At 41.7% G+C, this 25,637-nt stretch overlaps 1 protein-coding gene across 1 annotated transcript; it reads right to left on the bottom strand.

Annotated features, from left to right (window-relative positions):
* Positions 1–3,620: 3,620 nt before the first annotated feature.
* AMD1 (adenosylmethionine decarboxylase 1) lies at positions 3,621–25,572 on the bottom strand. The gene is made up of 9 exons (XM_045391654.2): positions 25,142–25,572; positions 11,868–11,954; positions 10,408–10,534; positions 9,024–9,126; positions 7,121–7,163; positions 6,877–7,021; positions 6,494–6,586; positions 6,245–6,400; positions 3,621–5,839 (listed from the first exon to the last, which is right to left on the bottom strand). Exons 1-9 carry the CDS (start codon positions 25,249–25,251, stop codon positions 5,699–5,701), a joined length of 1,005 nt encoding a protein of 334 aa, XP_045247589.1. The 5' UTR covers positions 25,252–25,572; the 3' UTR covers positions 3,621–5,698.
* Positions 25,573–25,637: the final 65 nt, after the last annotated feature.

The raw sequence follows: 25,637 nt of genomic DNA, 5'->3' as shown, positions 1-25,637 counted from the left end.
TGGGTGCAGTGGTTCTCACCTGTGAGGCAGGTGGATCACATGAGGCCAAGAGTTCAAGACCAGCCTAGCCAACATAGCCAAACTCCGTCTCTAATAAAAATACAAAAACTAGCCAGGTGCGGTGGCATACGCCCATAGTCCCAGCTACTTGGGAGGCTGAGGCATAAGGATCCCTTGAACCCGGGAGATGGAGGTTGCAGTGAGCCGAGATCGCATCACTGCACTCCAGCCTGGGCAACAGAGCAAGATTCTGTCTCAAAAAAAAAAAAAAAAAAAAAGCGAGAATACACTCCAGAAACGGAGAAAAGAATCTTTCCCACAGTGTTAGAATAACTTGATGGGGGGAGAAAAATGAACCTCAAGCTCTACCCTACATCACATACAAAAACTTGAGATTGATAATAGACCTAAACATAAAAGCTTAAACATTTTATGAGAAAACAATACCACCATAACAATCTGGAGGTAGGCAGATTTATTTAGAAAAAGTCCACTTAAAAATTGATAAATTAAGACTCCAGTGGAAACTTCTGCTCAAAACACTATAAAAAAAAAATCAAGAGTCAAGACACACAATGGGGAAAATATTTGTAAAATAACTGACAAGGAATTTTATTCAAAATACAGAGTTCCTATAACTTGGTAATAAAAAACAACCTAATTTAAAAATACACACTCAAAGACATATTAATGGCCAATAAACACATGAGAACATGTTCATTAGAGAAATGCAGACTGAAACCACAAGATACCATTTCATGGCCAGAAGTCACAGTATTGGTGTGCAAATGTTCACAGCAGCTTTACTCACACTTGCCAAAAACTAGAAATCAATAAAATGTTCACTAACAGGAAAACAGATGAACAAATTATAGTATATTCATACAATAGAGTCCTACTCAATAAGGACTGTTGAACTTCAACAATGTTTATGCTGAAAGAATTACAAAGTTCTAGGGAAGGAAAGTAAAAATGAACCCTAGTCTATGATGAAAACATTTGAATATGGTGGTGGTAGGAGATTGCTTAATTGCCTGGGTAGAGGTAAATGAGCTCCTTTTGTCCTGGTAAGGTGTGGGCGAAGGAGAATCATTTATCAAAATTATAGCTTAGATTTGTGGGTATGCATATATATCTTTTAGATGAAGTCTCACTGTGTCGCCCAAGCTGGAGTGCAGTGGCAATCTCAACTCACCGCAACCTCAGCCTCCCAGGTTCAAGTGATTCTTCTGCCTCAGCCTCCTGTGTAGCTTGGTCTACAGGCATGTGCCACCACTCATGGCTAATTTTTGTATTTTTAGCAGAGATGGGGTTTCACCATGTTGGCCAGGCTGGTCTTGAACTCCTGACCTCAGCTAATCCACCCACCTTGGCCTCCCGAAGGGCTAGGATTACAGGCGTGAGCCACTGTGCCCGGCTAGATTTATGCATTTCAATTTAAATTTATCGAAAAAGGGCATGTAGTTAGTAGACAGATATGCCTAACTAGAATGGTGTTGAAACTTGTATATAAAGGTTTAGTGTACCATTTTGTTTACTTTGTATGTTTGAAAATTGTCCCTATTAAGACTCCATATTAAGACTTTGTAATCCCTGCACTGTGGGAAGCCGAAGCAGGCAGATCATCTGAGGTTGGGAGTTCGAGACCAGCCTGGCCAACATGGTGAAACCCCATCTCTACTAAAAATACAGAAAATTGGCCAGTCATGCCTGTTATCCTAGCTACTTAGGAGGCTATCACTTGAACCCGGGAGGTGTGAGTGAGCCAAGATGGCGCCACTGCACTCCAGCCTGGTGACAGAGCGACATTCCATCTCAAACAAAAACAAAAACAAAAAACCCTCCATATTGTTTACAAATCTAAAATCTATTGTCTGGGCCCCTAGGCCATATATCCAACAATTTATCAGGTATCCCTTGACAAGGGATAACATCTGTTTGATGATTTTCTTACCATCTTGAAGTCACATACCTCTAGCTTTGTTTCTAATTTCACCATAGGGTTCTGTTGAGAATCCAGGAAAACTGGTGGCTATTGCACAAGTCATGATTTTTGTTTTTGAGACAGGGTTTCACTTTTGCTCGGGCTGGAGTACAGTGGTGTGATCACAGCTCATTACAGTCTCAACTTCCTTTTATTTATTGTAGAGACAGGGTCTTGCTATGTCGCTCAGGCTGGCCTCAAACTCCTGGGCTCAAGCAATCCTACCACCTCAGCCTCCCAAACTTTTGGGATTACAGGTGTCCAGCCATGGCGCCCAGTCTAAAGTTGTTTTGGAATAAGAATTTGGACACTTGACCAGGCACAGTGGCTCACGCCTGTAATTCTAACACTCTGGGAGGCAAAGGTGGGCGGGCGTATTGCTTGAGGTCAGGAGTTCAAGAACAGCCTGGCCAACAGGGTAAAACTTTGTCTCTGCTAAAAACACAAAAATTTGCTGGGTGTGGTGGCACATCCCTGTAATCCGTTATTGGGGTGACTGAGGCACGACATCACTTGAACCTGGGAGGTGGAGGTTGCAGTGAGCCTAGATCGCACCACTGCATCCAGCCTGGGTGACAGAGCAAGAACGTCTTTAAAAAAAAGAAAAAAAAATTTTTTTTTGGTCACTTGCCATCATTCAAGGCACTAGCACAGAGGCCTGCGGGAGGGCCCTAAGGGAAGAAAATCAGAAAATTCAAACAAACTAATGGAAATGTTTTAGGAAATCACAGGACAGTCTCTGAAAGCAGGAAAGGATGGAATCCAAATTAGGAGCACCTCTTCTATTATGACAAGAGGAAGGGCAAAGTGGATGAGATTATAAAGCCTGAAGCCCAGAACCCAACAAATCCATCACAATTGTCCATCCAGGAGAATAAAATAATATAACATTTCCACTTATGTGTCTATGATGGAAACTTGATGACTGCTTACTAATGAACCCCCAAATTCACTCACCTGTTTTTGGCAAATGAATTTTGTGAATTACATATTGCACAGATACGTAATATTTTGCTTTTCTAGGAACACCATCTGTTTTTAATGAAAATTGAGGAAATATTTTCTAACTGAAGCATATTCTGAGAAACATCAGAATATACATTTTCATAACATTTTCAGCTTATTACATATTTGTCTGTAGAACTAAAATGTTGCCAAATAAAGAAAATGGGAAAGCCAAGTGTGATGGCAGAAGCCTGCAGTCCCAGCTACCTGGGAAGTTGCAGCAGGACTGCTTGAGCCTAGGAGTTCAAGGAAGCAGTATGCTATGACCGCACCTGTGAACAGCCACCGCACTCCACCCTGGACAACAGAACAAGACCCTAAGTTAAAAAAGGAAATGATCACGCTTATACATTTTTTCTACTTAACAGAAATAACCATGAATGAAATAAGGAAACTTATAGTTTGATCATCCTCAACCAATGTTTTAAGAGTCTAGTCTATAATAAAGATTGGGACCTAACACTTTTAAACTTTTCTCTAACTCCAAACTCATAAATACACATTGTTATATTGATTTTAAACTTTTCTCTAACTCCAAACTCATACACACACATTGTTATATTGCTTTTAAACTTCAGATATAGAGTATTTGGTCAAGTAGCCTCCTTTAAAAAACAGGGCAACAGAAAAGTTTCTGAATGTCACTAGACAATTAAACTTTTATTGAAGCGTAAATTGTGGTACAGAAATACATTTCAATTGATTTAAGTCCAACACCAGTGAAAGGAGAAATTATGGCACCAAAACTTTCCCTCTTCTATCAAACCATGATTTATATTATGATTCAATCTACATTTCTCTTTTCTAGGCTTTGTCCCATACAAATTTGTGCAGTTTTTCAACATTAGAATTCTTAATTCTATTAGGAAAAAAAACAAAACAAACAAAAAAAAAAACCCACAGACCTCAAGTCAACAAATCTATTGGGATACTGTTTACAAACAAAGTCCACCTTAAGCATTGGTCCTTAAAACAGAGCTCCTCAAAATATTAGGTGCTGTGCTCATTACAGAATCAAACTTACACACTGACTGAAAACTTCAATGAAATTTTCAATCAACCACATGCTTCAAATAAAAGTCAAACAGTGTTCCAACCACTTGATTTCAAACCAAGTAGATTTTAGGTTTAGAAACACTAAAAAAAGGTGTTTCATTTATAAATACGGAAGGAACAAAAACATCACTGCATCAATCCAGAAATTATCAAAATATTTAGAGGACAAGAAATATAAAATTTAGTCAACTTTGCTGTTTTCTCAGTTCCTTAAAATCCCAGAGTATCTGCAAATATAGCTAAAAGGTACCAACTCTTGAAAGCCTATATTACTAGTCATTTCTCATTGAGTATTTTGGAATTTTATTTATGTTCTACTTATTTATTCATGTATTCTACTTTATGATGTTTATCTGAATAATCTGGACAAATTCTCATTCTGGGCAGTCATTCATTTCATCCTATGAATGCCATGGTGAGGGAAACACCGTAGGTTAGAGGTACAGATGAAGTCAGAACACACATGCATCACAGTCACAGAACTTTAAGTCACAAGATGGAAAAGACATTGATTCTGCTTTGGATCAAAGTTTATAGAACACTACTTAATGGAAACTAGTGGAAATGGCTGCTAAAGGAAAAGTTAAGGTGAATGATCCAAGCTGACTTGATTTACTGAATCCAGAACAAAATTATGCTAAATCTCTCTGGTAATTAACTAAATAAAAAATCATTTTATACTACTACTTAGTAGGTTAGTAAAGGCGTGCTACTCATTAGACGCTAATCTCATTTACTGAGGAACACAGAATTGTATGTTTTCCACAGTTCAGCCAGTACACCCTAATCTCAATCTACAACTCTGGGTCTTCCCTGCTAATCAACTATTTTCCAAAAGAGCACATTACAATAAAAGAGAGGCTAAATTCCCATGCCCTTTAAATATTAAGCCCAGGCACCATCTCCTCCATTCCCCATCTGGGGTATAGAATTAGTATATATAAACCCACAGTGTTAACAGTGTATTGCTTTATTTGGGGTCTTGGGGGAGACACCAGGGAGAGGGAAGAAATCAAAGGACTATAAATGCAGGGTCCAATAATGTTAAAATAGTAAATATGCAAAATGAGTAACTGGAATCATTTTCTTAAGGACTCAACCCATAGAAGAAAAACTTTAATTGCTGTTTCAAAAAACATCAGTATGAAGTAGAAATTGGTTTCAATAACATTAGTAAAGAATATGTTCTAGAAAGTGGAGGTAACTGGATGTAAAATTCTGGCAGCAATTTAATAGAACAGTCCCAGAGGGTTAGGCTGAGGCCAACACCTAATGAGGACGAAAGCCTTGTCTGTGGGGAATTTTGGATGATACTTGGAGAAATATTACACTGTGCATAAACCAAATTGAGTTGCTTTCACAAGTGTTGTAAAGTTTCATATAGTAAAAGGTTTTTTCTACATGCACTTCAATTTCACAGCAAGAGTGGCAGAGAATACCTAAACACAGAAGAGAGCATTCATGCAAGATATCTAACTCCTTGATATAATAATGCATACAATTCAAAATGATTACACTATCATTACATCTAGGGCTTTCTGCAACTACACAGTGGTGGTTATGGAAAGCACTGCCCCCAGCATCGACATCTAGAAAGCATCCACCACCTTCTACATGTGTTCTCTTTTTGCGTTTTTTCTTCATTTTTCTTAATCAACTCTGCTGTTGTTGCTGCTTCTTAGCAAAACTGGTAAAAACAAAATTGTAATCATTGAACATAGCACTCTGGCAATCAAGACGCTTAAAACCTTCAATCTTCTGAGGCGAAGCAAGCACTGTGCGACATTTAGAACTCTGGGGGAAAAAATTAAATAACCATTAGTGTTTGCAATCCAGAGAAGTGTTTTCAACCAAAACAGTTAAGTGACAGACTTTTATCTTAATGAAACTAAAGCATTTGAGTTATTTTAGCTGCCTTCTTATGTGCTGGAGGGACCAGGGCTTCTTATGGTTCCTCCCACCAGGCCTGTCAATAGCAAGACAGAAGGAACCCATCAATTTGGCTAGATAGAAAACAAGGACTGATATAGGTCTAATGAAACAAAGCTTCTCAGCTACCAGTAACCTCAAACAGTATTACTTCTGGATATCTGAGTGGCTGGTATATGTGCTATCTTAGAATACATCTTAGGCCTCAGTCTCATTTCCTTTAGATTTTAAAAACCAAATTACCTGATTAAAAATAAAATATAAAATTACCTGATTAACAAACAAGGTGGTCACAAATTTTCCTGGCTTGAAGACTTCTACAACTTTCCTGATCAGGTCATCATAGGAGGTCTGACTTAAGTTTGTTTCAAAGCTAACATAAGAAAATTCTGGTTCTGGAGTGATGTGAATAGTCCAATAAGTTCCCTGAGAGAAACAGTTCACAGTGTTAAGAATGGAAAGACTATTACATATTTAAATATTTAAATAATTATTTAAGCAATACATATAACTACTCACATCCGATTTCATTCCATTCATTGAATACCCACAAGGATTGAACATTGTGGCATCAATGACAGAACCTGGTATCAGGTCACGAATTCCACTCTCCTGGGGGGAAAAAAGACCGAGTTTAACAAAGGTTTGACAAATAAACTTCAAATGAGTTCAAAATTTAGTCCCAGGATGGGAGGAGGGAGAGGACCAGGAAAAGTAACTAACTGGTGCTAGGCTTAACCCTTGGGTGACGAAATACTCTGTACGACAAACCCCCATGACACAAGTTTACCGACGTAACAAACTTGCACTTGTAACCCTGAACTTAAAAGTTAAAGAATGAAAAATAAAATTTAGTCCCCATGCAGAAGAATCCAGCAACAATTATTACTAAAAATGCTTACACGAGTGACATCCTTTGCAGTAACACCATCTTTCATGTAGAACTGGTCCATAACTGCTGGGTCAAGCTCACTCATCAGAATTTCCAAGGTTTGATCTGGCTGACTGATTACCCGACTCTCTGGGAAATCCAGAGTATATAAGTACCTAAATAAAAGTTTAAAATGTTCCTAAAAATGACAATTGGCAGTTTAAATTAAATCTTACATAGGACAACAAAAATCCACAAAATTGTACTAAACATACCAACAGTCAGAATTCATACGTCCCATACAGTATGCTGCTCCATCTGTTGAGGGAAAAGAACACAAAATAAATATAACACATCCATTTAATAGGATGGTTTGTTACTACCCTTCCATAATAAGCAGAATGATACTATTTGCCACTTATTAGAAATGTCATCCATGAGTGGACCGGGCATAGTAGCTCATGCCTATAATCCCACCCCTTCTGGGGGAGGCCGAGGTGGGCAAATCACTTGAGGTCAGGAGTTCGAGACCAGCCTGGCCAACATGATGAAACCCCGTTGCTACTAAAAATACAAAAATTAGCTGGGCGTGTTGGCACACGCCTATAATCCCAGCTACTTGGGAGGCTGAGGCAGAACTGCTTGAATCCGGGAGGTGGAAGTTGCAGTGAGCCAAGATCATGCAACTCCACTTCAGCCTGGGCGACAGAGTGACACACTGTCTCAAGAAAAAAGAAGAAATGTCATCAGTGAAAGGAAAGGAAACAGTAGGTGAATTCCCAGATAAGGAGAATCGACTGACTTGGTGGATATTTGCACCAAACACCCAACACTCTGATTAGCCTGATTTGGTTTCATATTAGTAGATGTGCTAAGTTCGATTTTCATGCTTGTAAGCGACTTTGTGCAAAGTTACTAAATTATCTTAGGTTTTCAGCCTTATCTAGGAAGTAAGGATGTTATCAGATAACCTTTAGTTCCCTGACCTCTATAAATAAAAGCTTAGTAAAAGGATGAAAGAAACCCTTACCAATTTCATTGAGGAAACACTACTTTACACTGTGCAATTTTAAAAAGGAAGGTCAATTATTATATAAAATGCTGGAGCAGAGCACTAGGCATTTTTCTGGAGGGAATCATATAACCTTGTTCATATTGTCAAAGGACATTATGATCTATAGGTTAAGAACCACTGAGGCTAGAGGACTGCTACAGGCCAGGAGTTTAAGACCAGCCTAGGCAACATAGCGAGACTCTATCTCTATTAAAAATTTAATAAAAATTAGCTGGGTGCTTGAACTCAAGAGTTTGACATTGCAGTGAACTATAATGATGCCAATGCTCTCCAGCCTGGAAGACAGAATGAGAGTTTGTCTCAAACAAACAAAAACGCAAAAAGAACCAGAGTGAGACACAAAATAGAGTGACTGGCCAGATGAAGATGAACTCTCTCTATGCTATATGAAAAACCAGAGGTGGCAGGTGATCAATTCTACATTTTAAAATTCCATCCGTTAAACACCACTGATTTATGACGCACAATTATTTTTACAAGTGCATGTGTATACATAATTTGTAATAAACTATCTGTTCATCTCTCTTGACTAAAAATATTTTATCTGATATTTTAATGCTCTTTATAAATTCTGCATATTTTGAATTACAGGTTATATAAAGATCACTACTGTACTCCTAAAACACCCAAGTCAAAGTAAATACGGATCAGGTGCAGTAACTCACACCTGTAATCCTAGCACTTTGGGAAATCAGGCAGGTGGAACCCTTGAGTCCAGGAGTTCAAGACCGGCTTGGGCAAACATGGCAAAACCTTGTCTCTACTAAAAATTTAAAAAAAAAAAAAATTATATATATATATATATAGTGCCAGGTGTGGTGGTGTGCACCTGTAGCCCCAGCTACTTGGGAGGCTGAGGTGGGAGGACCACTTGAGCCTGGGATGTTGAGGCTGCAGTGAGCTATGATCACACCACCGTACCAGCATGGGTGACAGAATGAGACCCCCGTCTAAAACAAACCAAAAAATCCATAAGGAAAGCAAATATGAGTGTATGTAGAGTGCTGTATCTGCATACATATGCTCTCATATAGAAAGATCTCTGAAAGGTTGCACTTTCTATCTTTAAGAAGATAACAGGTTTAGATTTTATTTAAACTTACTTGGGAAAATTGCATTAAGAAACTCTATTTCTTCCTGGAAATTCCGGTGTGGGTACCCTTGGTGAGAAGGCTTCATGAAATTCTTACGAGAATAAAAGAAGCTCTTTATTAAAAAAGAAAAAAAAAAAAAAGATAACTTTTAGCTGTAGAATTCTATCACTTTTTGAAGCTAATCAACTATTTCCCACATACTAAAACTCGGCAAAATCAAAACTCAAATATTTTAGCTGGGCATGGTAACATATGTCTGTAGGTTCTGCTATTGGGAGGGTGAGGCAGGAGGATCACTTGGTCCAGGAGTCCAGCCTGTACAACATACTGAGGCTCCATCTCTCCCTCTTTTTTTTTTTTTAAAAAAAGCCCAGTCTAGGCATGATGGGTCATAACAACTATTAACACCAAGTATATTCCTTTCTAGAACAGTAGTTTCTAAACTGGGCTTATTAATAGTCATGTAAGCAAAAATTTGGGGGAAATAACATACTAGTTTTTAAGCATCAGTGATCCAAGTTAAGCACACATTGCTTTAGATTTCTTACAAGGATCAATTCACAACAAAAAAAACTGTACTGAGTACTAATGACAATCCATCCTTTCCTTATGAAGTTAAAGATTAAAACGCAGGCCGGGTGCAGTGACTCACGCCTGCAATCCCAGAACTTTAGGAGGCTAAGGCGGGTGGATCACCTGAGGTCAGGAGTTATGAGACCAGCCTGGCCAACATAATGAAACACCGTCTCTACTAAAAATACAAAAAATTTAGCTGGGCGTGGTGGTGGGCGCCTGTAATCCCAGCTACTTGGGAGGCTGAGGCAGGAGAATCGCTTGAACCTGGGAGGTGCAGATTGCAGTGAGCTGAGATTGTGCCATTGCACTCCAGCCTGGGAAACTAGAGCGAAACTCTATCTCAAAAAAATAAAAAATAAAATAAAATGTGACAACCACTAATCAGAAAATTATACTCTAGGTAAAAACACTTTAGTTATTGAAGAGTATGAGAATTTAACTCAATACTGACTGTTGCTCTTTGACCTTACTCATTATAAAGACTGGAAAATTTCGGTAATGACATTTTGCTTTTCCTTCTTTTCTTACCATTTCTCTATTATTATAAGTAACCATGTTAAGAAATTAACTACTGGAAGTGTCTGGCTTCTTCATTTCTTTCTCCCACTTGAATTTCATCCTAACTCATTCTCTGCTTCTTTCATATTTTCTGCTGTTCTTGAGAATCAGATCTCTTTCTAAGGTATGAACACCTTACCACGTGTTTACATGCATTGTAACAAAGGCAGTAAGTATATAAATTTATTTACTTTGCATATTACAGGATAAGAACTCTAACATTTATGCCTGAAAAAATATTTAAAAGTTTGCTACTTACTTGAATTGAGTCAAACCCACTGTAATCCCTAGCAAGCTTCAACAGGGGAACCAGTGCTTTCAGCAAGAGGGTGGTACCACATGTCTTCAAAATGAAACGTCTCTTGGAGACAAACATGCTACTCTCACTGCAGTTGAAAAAAGTCACAATATTATAACAATACTAATATACTACTGAGGGTGCAATCAACCAATTTAATTATTTACAATTTTGGCTAGTATTTTTAAATATTAGGATCTCAAGGAAGCAAGTTACACACTACAGTATTCTTTTTTTCTAGTATACAAAACATCCCCAGGGCTTGGCACATGGTAAGCATTTTCACAAACATTAGTATATTTATAATATAAACTTAGTTTTAAAAAAAAAAGAGAGACACCAGGCATGGTGGCTCACACCTGTAATCCCAGCACTTTAGGAGGCCGAGGTGGGTGGATCACGAGGTCAGGAGTTCAAGACCAGCCTGACCAAGATGGCGAAACCCCGTCTCTACTAAAAATACAAAAATTAGCCAAGCACGGTGGCAGGTGCCTGTAATACCAGCTACTTGGGAGGCTGAGGCAAGAGAATTGCTTGAACCTGGGCGGCAGAGGTTGCAGTGAGATGAGATTGCACCACTGGACTTCAGCCTGGACAGAGTGAGACTCCGTCTCAGGGGGTAAAAAAGAAAAAAAGAAAGAAAGAAAGAAAAAAAAAAAAACAAGGGTGGGGGGCTGTTTAGTCCAGTATCTCCCTGCAAGGTCCATCACAATATATACACAATATATACTATAAGCATTCATTCAAAGTATTTATTGAATAAATTAACTCTGCAACTATAAAAAAGGTGATGAGCTTTTATATACCAATTAGACAACTGTATTTGTATAGCAAAGCTAACCTTCCCTTTGCCTGAACTTCTGATTAAGAGGTACTTCTTTCTTAAGTGGGAGGAAAAGATGGCAACCACCTTGAACTATCCGGTGAGGCTTCAAAACCTACATCCTAGAAACATCCATGTTACACTAAACGTTTCCTTTTATACCATATTCTTAAAAATAATGTATAAAAAAGGCAGAGTGCAGTGGCTCACATGTATAATCCCAGCACTTTGGGAGGCCGAGGCGGGTGGATCACCTGAGGTCAGCAGTTCAAGACCAGCCTGGCCAACATGATGAAACCCCGTCGCTACTAAAAATACAAAAATTAGCCATGTGAGATGGAGGGTGCCTGTAATCCCAGCTACTCAGGAGGCTTAGGCAGGAAAATTGCTTGAACCAGGGAGGCGGCGGTTGCAGTGAGCTGAGATCACGCCACCGCACTCCAGCCTGGGTGACTGAGTGAAACTAAGTCTCAAAAAACCAAACCAAACAAAAAAAACCCAGAACTACAACTGAGAGGAACTTACTGTTTCACATTATGATTAGGACTGAAATGAGCTAACACTTGTTTCAACCTAGCACTTGTTTCACAGGACTTACCTGAGTACATAAGCTTCCTGCTTGTCAGTTTTTGTCACACTTATGATTGAACATTGCACATCCTTCAAAAGTACGTCCCACTCAGATCTATCATTTAACAAAAAAAATTATGATTAATCCACAACAGTACCCACCTAGTCATAAAAATTACAAAGCTCACACTTTTTCCCACGAAGAGACCACATTTTTAATTAATATTGTACACCAACATTTAGTTTCTTTCAAAATAATCTACATTGACATATCCAGATAAATGAAAGGTATATTATGCTATATATGAAAAAAAAAGGTCATTATACTATGTATTTACAAATTACTAAAAGAAAAATAGGCAAAAAAATGTTCAAAGGTCCATAAACCAAGGTAAACCGTTAACTCAATGATTATAGAAATTCAATGGGATACTCTGTCTCTAAAATGTGCAGATTTTTAACCTTAAGAAACACTTCAAAAAAAGAGCATAATTTTACCAATCTAATTGGCATAGAGATTTAAAAGCCTAACTGTCTGGACAGAGTGAGTGATGTTACCCTTATAGCACTTACAAAAAACTGGAATTACTTTGCCAATCATAAGCACACCTAGAAGACTTTGGGAATACTACACAGCTCTCCAAATGCAATGAGAAAGCCCATTTAGCAGGAAATGTGTAGTACAAGCAACCATAGCAATGGAGGTCATATGGACATGAAGAAACTAGTCTTAATTTGCCTGAGATAGAATTAGGAAAGTATTGATTCTTTCATCAGTGTGCCCATTATAAAAAGACAATGTAATTCCATGGAACAGCTTAACAAGACCAGATATTATTATTATTATTATTTTTTTTTTTTTTGAGACGGAGTCTCGCTCTGTCGCCCAGGCTGGAGTGCAGTGGCCGGATCTCAGCTCACTGCAAGCTCCGCCTCCCGGGTTCACGCCATTCTCCTGCCTCAGCCTCCCGAGTAACTGGGACTACAGGCGCCCACCACCTTGCCCGGCTATTTTTTTGTATTTTTTTAGTAGAGACGGGGTTTCACCGTGTTAGCCAGGATGGTCTCGATCTCCTGACCTCGTGATCCACCCATCTCGGCCTCCCAAAGTGCTGGGATTACAGGCTTGAGCCACCGCGCCCGGCCAGATATTATTATTTTTTGAGACAGGGTCTCACTCTGTCGCCCAGGCTGGAGTGCAGTGGTGCAATCACAGCTCACTTCAACCTTGACCTCCCAGGCTCAAGCAATTTTCTTGCCTCAGTCTCTCAGGTAACCAGAACCACAAGCATGTGCCACCATGCCCAGTTGTTTGCCAGAAATATTTTCTAGGCCGGGCACGGTGGCTCACACCTGTAATCCCAGCACTTTGGGAGGCCAAGGCAGGTGGATCACTTGAGGTCAGGAGTTTGAGACCACGTGTGGTGGTGGGTGCTTATAATCTCAGCTACTCAGGAGGCTGACTGAGGCAGGAGAATCGCCTGTAATCCTAGCACTTTGGGATTGGGATGGCTTAAGCTCAGGAGTTTGAGACCAACCTGGGCGATAGAGCAATACCCTAGGTCTTTAAAAAAAAGAAGAAAAATTTTTAAGCCCCATGATATCTGATAGGCCATTGCTCTATAACTCACAAAAATGGCAAATCTTTTTTTTTTTTTTTTTTTTGAGACTGAGTCTTGCTCTACCACCCAGGCTGGAGTCTAGTGGCAAGATCTCTGTTCACTGCAACCTCCACCTCCCAAGCAGCTGGGATTACAGGCACGCACCACCACGCCTGGCTAATTTTAATTTTTGTATTTTTAGTGGCGACAGGGTTTCACCATGTTGGCCAGGCTGGTCTCGTACTACTGACCTCAGGTGATCCGCCTGCCTCGGCCTCCCAAAGTGCTAGGATTACAGGCGTGAGCCAATGTGCCCAGCTGGCAAATCATTTGTTAACCAGATAAGAACGTCTGAGTGAAATCCAACAGCAAAATGTTTTACTCGTTTGTATTAAAAAGCAACCACAATACCAAACAAGCCTGGTAGAATTTTGTGTGTGTCTCACCATTTTGCTATAAGAAACTGTTACTGACCCATCTGTGTACCAATACCCATCCAAAAATATTTAATGTGTTAGGCTTGCTAATGATTACAGAGCTTTCCTGTATTTGACTATAACATGACTAAACAACTTTTTAAAGAGAGCTATTAAAAAAAATTAAGGTTCTTTTAAAAAGGTGCTAACAATTTGTTCATATATGCAAAGAATACATATGCGGGACATATACTGTGACAACCCTTGAAATTACCCCTGGCTGGTGTGGTGGCACACGCCTGTAATCTCAGCTACTCAGGAGGCTGAGGCAGAAGAATCACTTGAAGGTGGAGGGTGCAGTGAGCTGACATCTTGTCACTGCATACCAGCCCGGGAAACAGAGGGAGGCTCCGTCTCAAAAACAAAAAACAAAAAAAAACTTGGCCAGGCACAGTGGCTCACGCCTGTAATCCCAGCACTCTGGGGGGCCGAGGCGCGTGGATAACCTGAGGTCAGGAGTTTGAGATCAGCCTGGCCAACGTGTTGAAACCCCGTCTCTATTAAAAATACAAAAATTAGTTGGGTGTGGTGGCGGGCGCCTATAATCCCAGCTACTCCAGAGGCTGAGGCAGGAGACTGAACACGGAGATGGAGGTTGCAGTGAGCCGAGATCACACCACTGCATTCCAGCCTGGGTGATAAAAGTGAAACTCCATCTCAAAAAAATAAACAAATTTTACTCGTGGGAATGAAATCCTGCTTCACTTGACTAAGATAAATTTACAAAATCCTTGCAAAAATTATCTACTATTAAGACTCCCATTCCTGAATATGAAGGTAAATAAAAATACCAACTATGATTTAAGTATTTGAAGCATTAAAATTTCAGATTTTTAAAGAGCTTATCTAATTCAGGTCCATCAATAATGCTACCTGCTTAAGTCATCACCTACTGACTTCCCACTATAACTTACCACTCTTGCACATGTTCTTTTTTACCCACTGGATGCACTAACAAATCCCACCCTCCCTTTCTCAGTTATACTCACCATTTCTATTAAGACTTTTAACAACAGGGTCCCTGGCTGAACCAAACAATGTAACAATCTTTTCCTTTCTTATTTTTGTTTTCTCTTTTTTAAAAGGCTGTTGTGGTCAGGCACTGTGGTTCAGAGAGGCCAAGAAGGAAGGATCACAAGGCCAGAAGTTCAACACCAGCCTGGGCAACACAGCAATAGCCAGTCTCTTAAAAAGAAAAAAGGCAGCTGGGAGTGGTGGTGTAGGCCTGTAGTCCCAGCTACTCAGTAGGCTGATGTGGGAAGTTTGCTTGAGCCCAGGAGGTGGAGGGTGCAATGAACCATGATTACACCACTACACTCCAACCAGGGCAACAAAGCAAGACTCTCTGTTAAAATAAAAAGTATTCACCCTTACAACTTGTAGCACAGATACTTTAAAATCGTGGTCCGGCCGGGCGCGGTGGCTCAAGCCTGTAATCCCAGCACTTTGGGAGGCCGAGACGGGCGGATCACGAGGTCAGGAGATCGAGACCATCCTGGCTAACACAGTGAAACCCCGTCTCTACTAAAAAATACAAAAAACTAGCCGGGCGAGGTGGCGGGCGCCTGTAGTCCCAGCTACTCGGGAGGCTGAGGCAGGAGAACGGGCGTGAACCCGGGAGGCGGAGCTTGCAGTGAGCTGAGATCTGGCCACTGCACTCCAGCCTGGGCGACAGAGCGGGACTCCGTCTCAAAAAAAAAAAAAAAAAAAAAAAATCGTGGTCCATGTCACCTTGAGGTTGGTGTCTGCTGTTTTTTCCTTCGAGATGTTAAGATTTTCCTGGTTTTGGGTATGTCAACTAATTTAGGGTTGCATCCTGGATATTTTGACATGTTACATCATTCTAGGTCTTGATTTTTAAAAACGTTTAGCAGACAATCTGGTTTGGTTCAGGCTTCAAGTTTTTACTCAACATTTGTAGGTTGTGTTATGGTTCCAATGTCAGGCTCGTTATGAACTCCTTTGCTATGCTATTTGCATCTGTCCCACTTATTTGCCACCCAATAGCCAGGCTGGCCCTGGGGAGGCAGTCTATCCTGTATTTTAGTTTTCAAACCTCTGATGTGCTGTTTAGGGTCAGATCCATGCAAAATGGCTAAGGAACGTTCATATAAAACTTCATAGGTTTACTTTTCTTCAACTCTCCATAATCTCTCTGACAATGCCTGACTCACATAGGGAATAGGGGAAGGACTCTTCTTCATCCACTATCTATAAAAACAGGGCTTTGGCCAGGCGTGAGGGTTCACGCCTGTAATCGCAGCACTTTGGGAGGCCAAGGCAGGCGGATCACGAGGTCAGGAGATGGAGACCATCCTGGCTATACGGTGAACTCCTGTCTCTACCAAAACCACAAAAAATTAGCCGGGTGTGGTGGCGGGCACCTGTAGTCCTAGCTACTCCGGAGGCTGTGGCAGGAGAATAGCGTGGAGGCAGAAGAACTGTGTGAACCTAGGAGATGGAGCTTGCAAGTGAGCTGAGATCGCGCCACTGCACTCCAGCCTGGGCAACAGAGCAAGACTCTGTCTCAAAAACAAACAAACAAAAAAACGATTCCCTTCTCTTGTCGTTTTAGGTATCTGCCTAACTGCCACAGCTGCTAAAGGCCTACAAGGGGGTTGGGGCAGAACAGAAAAAAACAAAAGCAAAAAAGAGATTTCCTCCACTCTGACTCAAAGGGGCCTCTCTTTCTTTCTTTGCAGACCAGAACTAGAGAGCCTTTCTTGGAACTATTTTTGCCTGCCCGTACTGTTCAGTTTTGGGTTTCTGGCAAGCCCAGGAGAAATCAGTGAGGAGATACCAAAGGGGGAAAAAAACAGGAAATTAGTGGTTCAGTGGAATTTAAAGTTCTGGCTTTCTTCTCCATTTCACCTGCTAAAATTTACTTCTTAGAGTCCTTGGATAGCTGCTCAACAAGGCATTCTGTCCAGGGTTTATTAATTGCATTTTAATAAAAGAAGACAGTGTAGCATGTTTCTTCTGTAATGGCAGAAAGAAATAACCTTTTGTTTTTTGAGCCAGTCTCACTGTCACCCAGGCTGGAGAACAATGGCACAATCACAGCTCACTGGAGCTTTGGCCTCCCAGACTCAAAGAGATCCTCCCTTCTCAGCCTCCCAAGTAGCTGGGACCACAGGCATGTATCACTACACCTTACTAATATATTTTAAAATTTTTTGTAGAGATGAGGTCTCCCTATATTGCCCAGGTTTGTCTCAAATTTCTGGGCTTATGAAATCCTCCCACCCCAGCCTCCCAAAGTGCTAGGATTATAGGCACGTGCCAACCCATCTGGCTTCAAAATGCTCTAATACTCATTCATCAACAGTTAATAAAATTCTCCAACCAAACCTTTCCTCAACTAATAGTAATGCTCCACTAGTCAGAATTTTTCAATCATAGTATCAAAGAAAGCAATTACTTTAAGCACCCTAGGACAAACAGTTAAACTGTCTATCAACCTAGTGATGATAAAGGCATCTTACCAGAGTTGCCAGGCTCAAGAAAAATAAATCAGAGGGCAAGATAGATGAAAGAAAAATGAAGAAGTCAATACAATGCTATATGTGTACATAAAAGAGGTGAAAAACTGCAACAGCTGAAAATTTCAGCACAAATTATTTCTATCATATTTCTGTGGGAAAAAATGGCCTGCTTTTGTAAATAAAGCTCTACTGGAACCTAGCCACACCCATTCATTTATACATTGACTATGGTTATTTTCTCCCTATAAGGGCAGAGATGAGTAGTTGCGACAGACTGTCTGCCTTGCAAAATTTAAAATTTACTCTCTAGCCCTTTACAGAAAGTTTGCTGACTCTCGTTTTGGAGGGAAGGTTTTCAGTGGTCTGCTTTCTGATCAAATTAACGATGGAAAAGACAAAGTGCTTTATACAGTCGACAGAGCCATTTTCTAAATCAGGTTGCAGTGAGCCAAGATCACGCCACCGCACTCCAGTCTGGGTGACACAGTGAGACTGTCTCAAAAGAAAAAAAAAAAAGATAGCATTAAGCTAGAATGTTTTATCAGGCTCAGCAGTGGTGGTGGTCTCATCTCTGCTTCATTCCCAGGCATACTACGCACTGAGACTTTGAAACACTAGTCTATTATAAACTGTTTACAAAACTCATCTATATTTGGCAATTCTTATAGAGTTCAATAAATCAAATTGATGGATATAAAGCAGAATCGAGAGACAGAGAAGCAAGACAGCTAGATAATTTTGGGATTTATTCACATTACAGATCACATAATACTGATCTAGTCATTAGAAATTATTATAAAGCTATTCAAGCACACAATTTTTATTTTTTTGAGATGGAGTCTTGCTCTGTCACTTAGGCTGGAGTGCAATGGCACGCTATCAACTCACTGCAAACTCCACCTCCCAGGTTCAAGCAAGTCTCTTGCCCCAGCCTCCTGGGTAGTTGGGATTACAGGCATCTGCCACCATGCACGGCTAATTTATTTTTGTATTTTCAGTAGAGAAGGCGTTTCACCATGTTGGCCAGGCTGGTCTCGAACTCCTGACCTCAAGCGATCCACCCACCTCAGCCTCCCAAAGTGCTGGGATTTGGGATTACAGGCATGTGCACATAGCTCAAAGCACACAATTCTTAGGTGCTTATAAAACACAAAGAAATATGTAGATTGAGTATTTCCTGATTTGAATTCCTTTTTCTCATCTTAAATGCCACTGCTGGCAGGGCGCGGTGGCTCAAGCCTGTAATCCCAGCACTTTGGGAGGCCGAGGCAGGCGGATCACGAGGTCAGGAGATCGAGCCCATCCTGGCTAACACGGTGAAACCCCGTCTCTATTAAAAAATACAAAAAACTAGACGGGCGAGGTGGCGGGCGCCTGTAGTCCCAGCTACTCAGGAGGCTGAGGCAGGAGAATGGCGTAAACCCGGGAGGCGGAACTTGCAGTGAGCCGAGATCCGGCCACTGCACTCCAGCCTGGGCAACAGAGCGAGACTCCGTCTCAAAAAAAAAAAAAAAAAGCCACTTCTTTGATCTAATTCAGTGGTTCTCAACTTGTGATAATTTTGTCACCCAGGAGACATGTGGCAACATTTGGAGATTTTTTTTTTTTTTTTTTTTTTTATCACAACTGCGGTGGTAGTGGTGTTGCCAGCATGTAGAGGACAGAGGCCAGGGATGCTGCTACACACGGTATAATTAACAGGATAGTCACTGACACCAGTGAATTATCTGAACCAAAATGTCAAGAATGCTGAAGTTGAGACACCCTAATTTCACTTAAAGAGTAGGTACTAAAATATTAAATATAATCAGAGATCATGATAAATGATCCCAAAGAAATAGATGTTCTATATTAATAACAGCACATAAATTGTATGTCTGAAAAACAACACTTTAGTGGCATGCCACGTTTTATATTTAAAATGTTTTCTTAGAGGCCGAGATCTAATAAAAATAGAACTTAGGAATGTTTACAGGGACAAGATTATTATAACAAGACTTCTCTATGCCTGATTAAATGCATTTTGGGAGCCCAAGGCAGGCGGATCACTTGAGGTCAGGAGTTCAAGACCAGCCTGACCAACATAACAAAACCCCATCTCTACTAAAAAATACCAAAATTAGCCAGGTGTGGTGGCACAGACCTGTAGTCCCAGCTACTCGGGAGGCTGAGGCAGGAGAATCGCTTGAACCCAGGAGGCGGAGGTTGCAGTGTGCCAATATCACACCACTGCACTCTAGCCTGGGAGACAGCAAGATAAGCTGTCTCAAAACAAGAAGTAAATGAGGTCAAGTATCTTGAACAAGAGTCCCAAGACTACATAACAGGGAAAAACAGTCTCTTCCACAAATGGTGCTGGGAAAAAGGGATGTCCACATGCAAACAAAATTAAGTTGGACTCTTACCTTACATCATAAACAAAAATTAACTAAAAATGGAACAAGGACCTAAACATTAAGAGGAAATAAAACTCCTAGAAGAATACATAGAGTAAACGCTTCAGGCATTACATTTGACAATGATTTCTTGGATATGACATACAACAAAATCAAAAACAGACAAATGGAGCTTGAAAACCTAAAATGTAAAAATTTCTATACATCAAAAGAAATGAGTGAAAAGACAACCTACAGAATAAAATACTTGCAAGTCACCTTATAAGGGGTCAATATCCAAAATAAAAGAAACACCTACACACAACTCAACAACAACAAAAAAGTGATTAAAAAATGGACAAAGGGACCAGGGCGATGGCTTAATCACTTGGAAGTCAGGAGTTCAAGACCAGCCTGGTCAACATGGCAAAACCCTGTCTTTTACTAAAAACACAAAAATTAGCCAGGCATGGTGGCGCATACCTGTAGTACCAGCTATTAGGGAGGCTGAGACAGTAGAATCGCTTGAACCTGGGAGGAGGAGGTTACAGTGAGCTGAGATGTGACCACTGCACTCCAGCCTGGGTGACTGAGAGTGTCAAAAAAAAAAAAAAAAAAAAAGACAAAGGACTTAAATATAGAAGGAACCCATTAGTGCAGGGTTATGCTCTAATCACCTGAAAAATGACTACATAGATCCTATTCCCATATCCAGTTAGGTCAGACACTTTCTGAGGATGATGCCTGGAAATTTTTATTTGAAAAGCTTCCAGGTCATTAGATTACTCATTACTTTCTAATGTAAAACTAGCTAGTTTCAGAGTTCAGGTAATTTATCCAAAGTCACTGCAGCTTCCCAATTCTGAGCTTACCTCATATTTTTAGGTCTGTTTTAGAGACTCTCATTACAGTACATTCATCAGGGTGCCTCTACCCCAGGTAGTAAGCAGTCTTTAGGTCAAAGGCATCCTAAAACCGTATTATTCTTGAGTAAAGCTAGACTGACCAGAAGTTAGATTCTGAGGATGCCTTCCTGGGGCAGTGAATTCAGATACCCTGAGAAATAAGCCTCCTCCTTTTGTTCAAAGATATGAACCTAGAATGCAGCCACGCTATTATAATCACATTACTGTTTCTGTCTCAAATTTTTACCCCAAATCGGGATACTCCTCTCAGTTTTCTGCTACTTTCAACATGCGCTTCTTAAAGATACGTGGTTTGTAAACAACAGTTGAAATCTTTTCGTTGTTGTTGAGACAGGGTTTCACTCTGTCACCCAGATGGAGCGCACTGGTGCAATCTCATTTTGCTGCAGCCTCAATCCCCCAATGGCTCAAAAAATCCTCCCATCTCAGCCTCCTGGGTGGCTGGGACTGCAGACACGCACCAGGATGGACCAGCATGCCCAGGTAATTTTTTTTTGTAGAGTCAGGATTTCACTATGTTGCCCAGACTGGTCTCAAACTCCTTGGCCTCTCTCAGAGTGCTGGGATTAGACATGAGCCACCAAGCCCAGCCCCGAAATATTTTTGAAACTGCTGGGAGGAATGTAACGAGAAGCTTAATTCTTTAGTAGGAAGCATTTTTACCCTGAAACATTACACTAAAAGGTTTTTTGGCAATGGGTTGTAAATTCCTGCAATGTAAATTATTGATAGTGCGATAATACTGCATAATGACGTAGTCAAAGAAGGCATGAGTTTGGGGAAAGTTAAGCTGAGGTATGACTATCTTTGCAACTGCCCCAATCCTTTACTAAAAATTATGTTTTAGTTTATAAAATCTGAGTAAAGCACAGAATAGGATTTCCAGTCCTGAAAAAATCACTTTTCTCAGCAAAATTTTCTATTTTCTAACAGATTTCCTCCTTACTACTCTCATCCTCCCTAAAGCTGCCATTTCTTATAAAAGGCTTTTGTTTGTTACAGCACTTTGATTCAACAACTAAACCATTTTTAAATGGTCACTGATTTTTATTCAACATCCCTAAAATCTGAAAAATTAAAGAAAACTGCAGGTTACCCCTAAGAAACTGCCTCTCCCTTAATTGTCCTTTATTCATCTGGGTACACCTGGTCTGCTGCTTTTCTCCAACAGTAGTGTTTAACCCAAGCTATATCATACAAGATTTTTCTTTGTTAAATTTCTCAGTATTACATAATTTGTTCACTTATTAAGATAAATTATCTTAAATGATCTACAAGAGGAAAGCAGTGTTTAGTAAAAAGGTGTATATTCAGAAAGGATTCCAGCTTAACTTGGCATTAAAGCTTGCACTGATGAGCCAAGTTTGTTTAAAGTGAATTCTATTCCCTCACACCATACACAAAATCAATTCCAGATGGATTGCAGATCTAAATATGAAAGGTAAATATCGTGTAGGAGAAAAAAATATTTCAGACTTTGGGATGAGCAAACTGAGGGAAGTATGTCGTTTCCCAGAAGAATGTGTGAAAAAGGTTGGATATTTTCTCCCTTGAATTATGTAGAACACTCCAGTGAAACCATCTGGGCCTAGATGATTGACTGATTCAAGTTATTTAGGTGTTGTTCTAGGACTATTTTAGGTTCTCTATTTCTTCTTGCGTTAGTTTTGGAAAGCTATTTTTCCAGGAGTTTTTTCTCCCTAATATCTTTATCTTGTTATCCTTGTCTTTAGCATCAACACTAATGCTCTCTTTGGATATTTAAGCCTCTCACTCTCTTAATCCTTTCTATGTCCGTATGTTTAGTATGCTTTATAAACAAATTTGTTTAATTCAGCCTGTTCGTCTTTTAACCCACTTTTAGTTTATTCGCATCTTAATGGAGCCCAAGAGGTCAAGGTTGCAGTGAGCCATGATCGTGCCACTACACTCCAGCCTGGGCTATAGAGGGATCCTGTCTTTAGTACTGCATATAAAATATTAACCTATTTATTCTTCACAACTTCCATGAGCTATATGCCCTTATTGTCTCCATTTTAAAGATGAGGAAACAGCTCACACAGCTATTAAATGCTGTTTGAATTCAAATCTTGTTATTCCAGAGGCTGTGCATTTAATCATGTCATTTGAGTAAAACGCGTCATGCTTTATTCTTCTAGATAACCGATTATCCTTCCCTAGGGTCTCTGGGACTGGGCCCATGTCCCTACAGACCAGACTCCATCGACGATACTCTCTTTGCTAGGCTGTTGATTTTAGGTGATTCAACGAACACCTACTATTTCAAGCTTTTTTAACATCCCGGTAAATAACCTAACCAGTTGAGTGGTCGCTGAAAAATGTTCCTATGAAGGTTACCAGGGGACCTTAGTTAAATCAATAGATTTTTCCGTTCTTGCTTAACTTGCTTTATCTACAACAATTACAATGTGGCAGTATACTACCAGTAGTTGTTCAATGAATGTTACATGCCCACAAAATGGATGGCACTAAATCATGAACTCTACAGGGAATATTTTGTCCTTCAAAGTTCAACTTTGGCCATGATTTTAAGAGCCACACTGGAGCAGTAAAACATTTTGGGCTGATCAAAGTACAAAGTAAAAGGGATTCTTAAACATTTAAAGAAAGCAGGCTGCTTTGTTAAAAGCCTCTTCCCCCTCTCCACTTTGACTCAGGAAGCTCTAAACAGCCAAACCGCCAAGAACTTGGGGGAGAACAAAACCTTCTTCCCTTTATTAAGAACATGTACTTACTATTATTTAAGGGCTCAAACATTTAAAAAGCCAAAGTGACAATTTCTGCTATTCGTTTTCTAGAACTGTTCTTACCCATCAGTTCTTCCTTGCCAAGATTTTGTAGGTTAATTATCCTGATCACAATCGTTTTTACCACACACCTATCACAAATACCAGCCTTCTCATTTGTGAAATGAAGGAAATACTAAGCTTCTCCATGACCAAAGTCCGCTTCCTATAATCTGCACGTGAGCCTGGCACGTAGTAAGCGCTATAGACATTTTTAAGTGTCACACGAAGCTTGAAAAATGAGATGTGTGACATATTAGCTATCACTAGTAGCTTTTTTCTACAACGGAATCGTTCAAGATATACTGCTAGAAACTGGGTTTCCCATCGTGCCTTAAAGTCTCGGTAGCACGTGTCTGCCTGGATTCCCTTTTCCAGTTGCTTTTTGTCAAGGGACAGCTCCGAGATTAGCTAACATTCCTAAAACGCCCATTGGCCCACACCCTGGGGCCAGGCTCTGAGTCGGGCCCAGGAGCCCATTGGTCGCCGCCTCTCAATGAAGCTGGCCACGCCGGTTACTCCGTAGCACGGCCACTCTAGCCGCACTTGTGCGCAGAGGAGCCGGGGATCCGGTGGCAGGGCCTAGGAAGGCCATGGGTGGCCACCGGTGCGACCGCTGCCGGGAACAAGGCCCAAGCATCCACGGGATCTCTGGGCTTTTATTTAAGTATGGATTTCCACAGCAATACCAACTAACACGCCTCCTCGGCGCAGTCAGCCCAAGTATGTCTCGCGTGACGGCCGGCAGTAGGAGTGGGCCCCAGATTCCTTTGCTCAAGCTTAAGGCATTAGAGGCATTATGTCCTGGGGCAGGCGGGCCTCCCGCCACCCGCACCTCTCCCGCCGGCTCCGTGGCAGGTTACACAACCCAAGGTCAAGAGACTGGGGAGCAGCCCTCGGCGGGCTCAGCGGCCGTGTCGAGGGCGGCCCCGGGGACTGCTCCGTTTGCCCAGCCGCCCCGAAAAGGCTCTGGCGCAGAGCACGTTAGGGCAGCGGTGGGGCCCCGCCACTGCGACACAACTGCTCCCGCCCAATCCCCGCCGCCCGAGCGCCACAGGCTGCCCGCGGCCACCGCGGGTGGGAGGCCTGTTCGCCAGCCCCTCAGACAAGGCCGGGAGGGCCCCTCCTGTCCGCGCCCGCGGCAAGAACGAGCGCCGCTCCCGCCCTCCCTTCCCCGAAGCGGGCACGCCCGAATTAGCGCCTGACTAAGCCCGCCGAGCCACACCTGCCGGAGGCAACCCGCGCAGGCGCCCCCGACCCCCACCTGAGGCCCCTGCCGCCAACTACTACGGAGAGGAACGTCGGGAGGCGCGGGCCGCAAAACCACCCCGGGCCGCGCCTCCCGCCGCCCAGCGCGGGACTTTACCTGAGCACGCGGCCGCGCCGGCCTCCTCCCCTCCCCCAGGACAGTGCCAGGCGCGGCAACCACCGCGGGAGAAGCCGGCTCCGGCCCGCGTGGACACGGCCGCTCTCCCCCAAACCGCGAACCTTCCAAGGCCGCCGAAGCGACCCCCGGCCGCAGACCTGCCCCCACCTGAAGGCGGAGGGAACTCGGGCCCCGCCCGTGGCTGGTGCCTCGGCGGCGGCGACAGTCCCCAGGCCCGGATGTCAGCGAGCGCCCCGGGGACCCACCTTGGGATAGTGCGAAGATCCCCAGATCCTTGGTTTGCCTCGGGCTGCTGCCGGGAGAACCAAACCTCCAGCAGCTTCTCGGTCCCTTCGAAAAAATGTGCAGCTTCCATCACCGTGAGACTAGCGAACAACCAACAACCACAGAAAATCAACTAAATTAAACCTCTTCTCCCGCCGCTGCCGCCGCCGCTGCGGATTGTTCCAGCTGTGTTACTAAAGTTCAGGTTCCTTTTTTTTTTTGCTATAATTTTATATTAACTTTTTTTAAAAAAAGGACTAATAAAATTTTCCCGGCTTTGTGTGAGCGAAAGTTGAACGTAAGTCTTTTGGAAATAGAGGCAGATACAGTTCAGTCTCTTGTAGTCCGCTGCTTTCCCGTTAGAGAGAGTAGAGCGAGCGCTAGCTAATGTCGCCGGCCATACTGTGTAAGCGAGAGCGCTGCGTGAGCACCGCGCTTATATATCCCGGCTCCCCCAAAAGACCAGGAAGTGACGCA

The sequence above is a fragment of the Macaca fascicularis genome, chromosome 4 (assembly GCF_037993035.2).
Source record: "Macaca fascicularis isolate 582-1 chromosome 4, T2T-MFA8v1.1".
Lineage (NCBI taxonomy): Eukaryota > Metazoa > Chordata > Mammalia > Primates > Cercopithecidae > Macaca > Macaca fascicularis.
Note: the sequence above shows the minus strand (reverse complement) of the source record. Positions and strands in the feature narration are given on the sequence as shown.

Bases quoted from the DNA above. Each gene is read 5' to 3' on its own strand.
- AMD1 (XM_045391654.2), bottom strand. From the start codon at position 25,251: ATGGAAGCTGCACATTTTTTCGAAGGGACCGAGAAGCTGCTGGAGGTT. The intron at 9,127-10,407 runs GTAAGTAGCAAA...TTTTTAATAAAG, and splicing joins GTGGGTTTGACTCAATTCAA to AGCTTCTTTTATTCTCGTAA. The intron at 6,587-6,876 runs GTAAGCATTTTT...TTTTCCCCCCAG, and splicing joins CTGCAAAGGATGTCACTCGT to GAGAGTGGAATTCGTGACCT.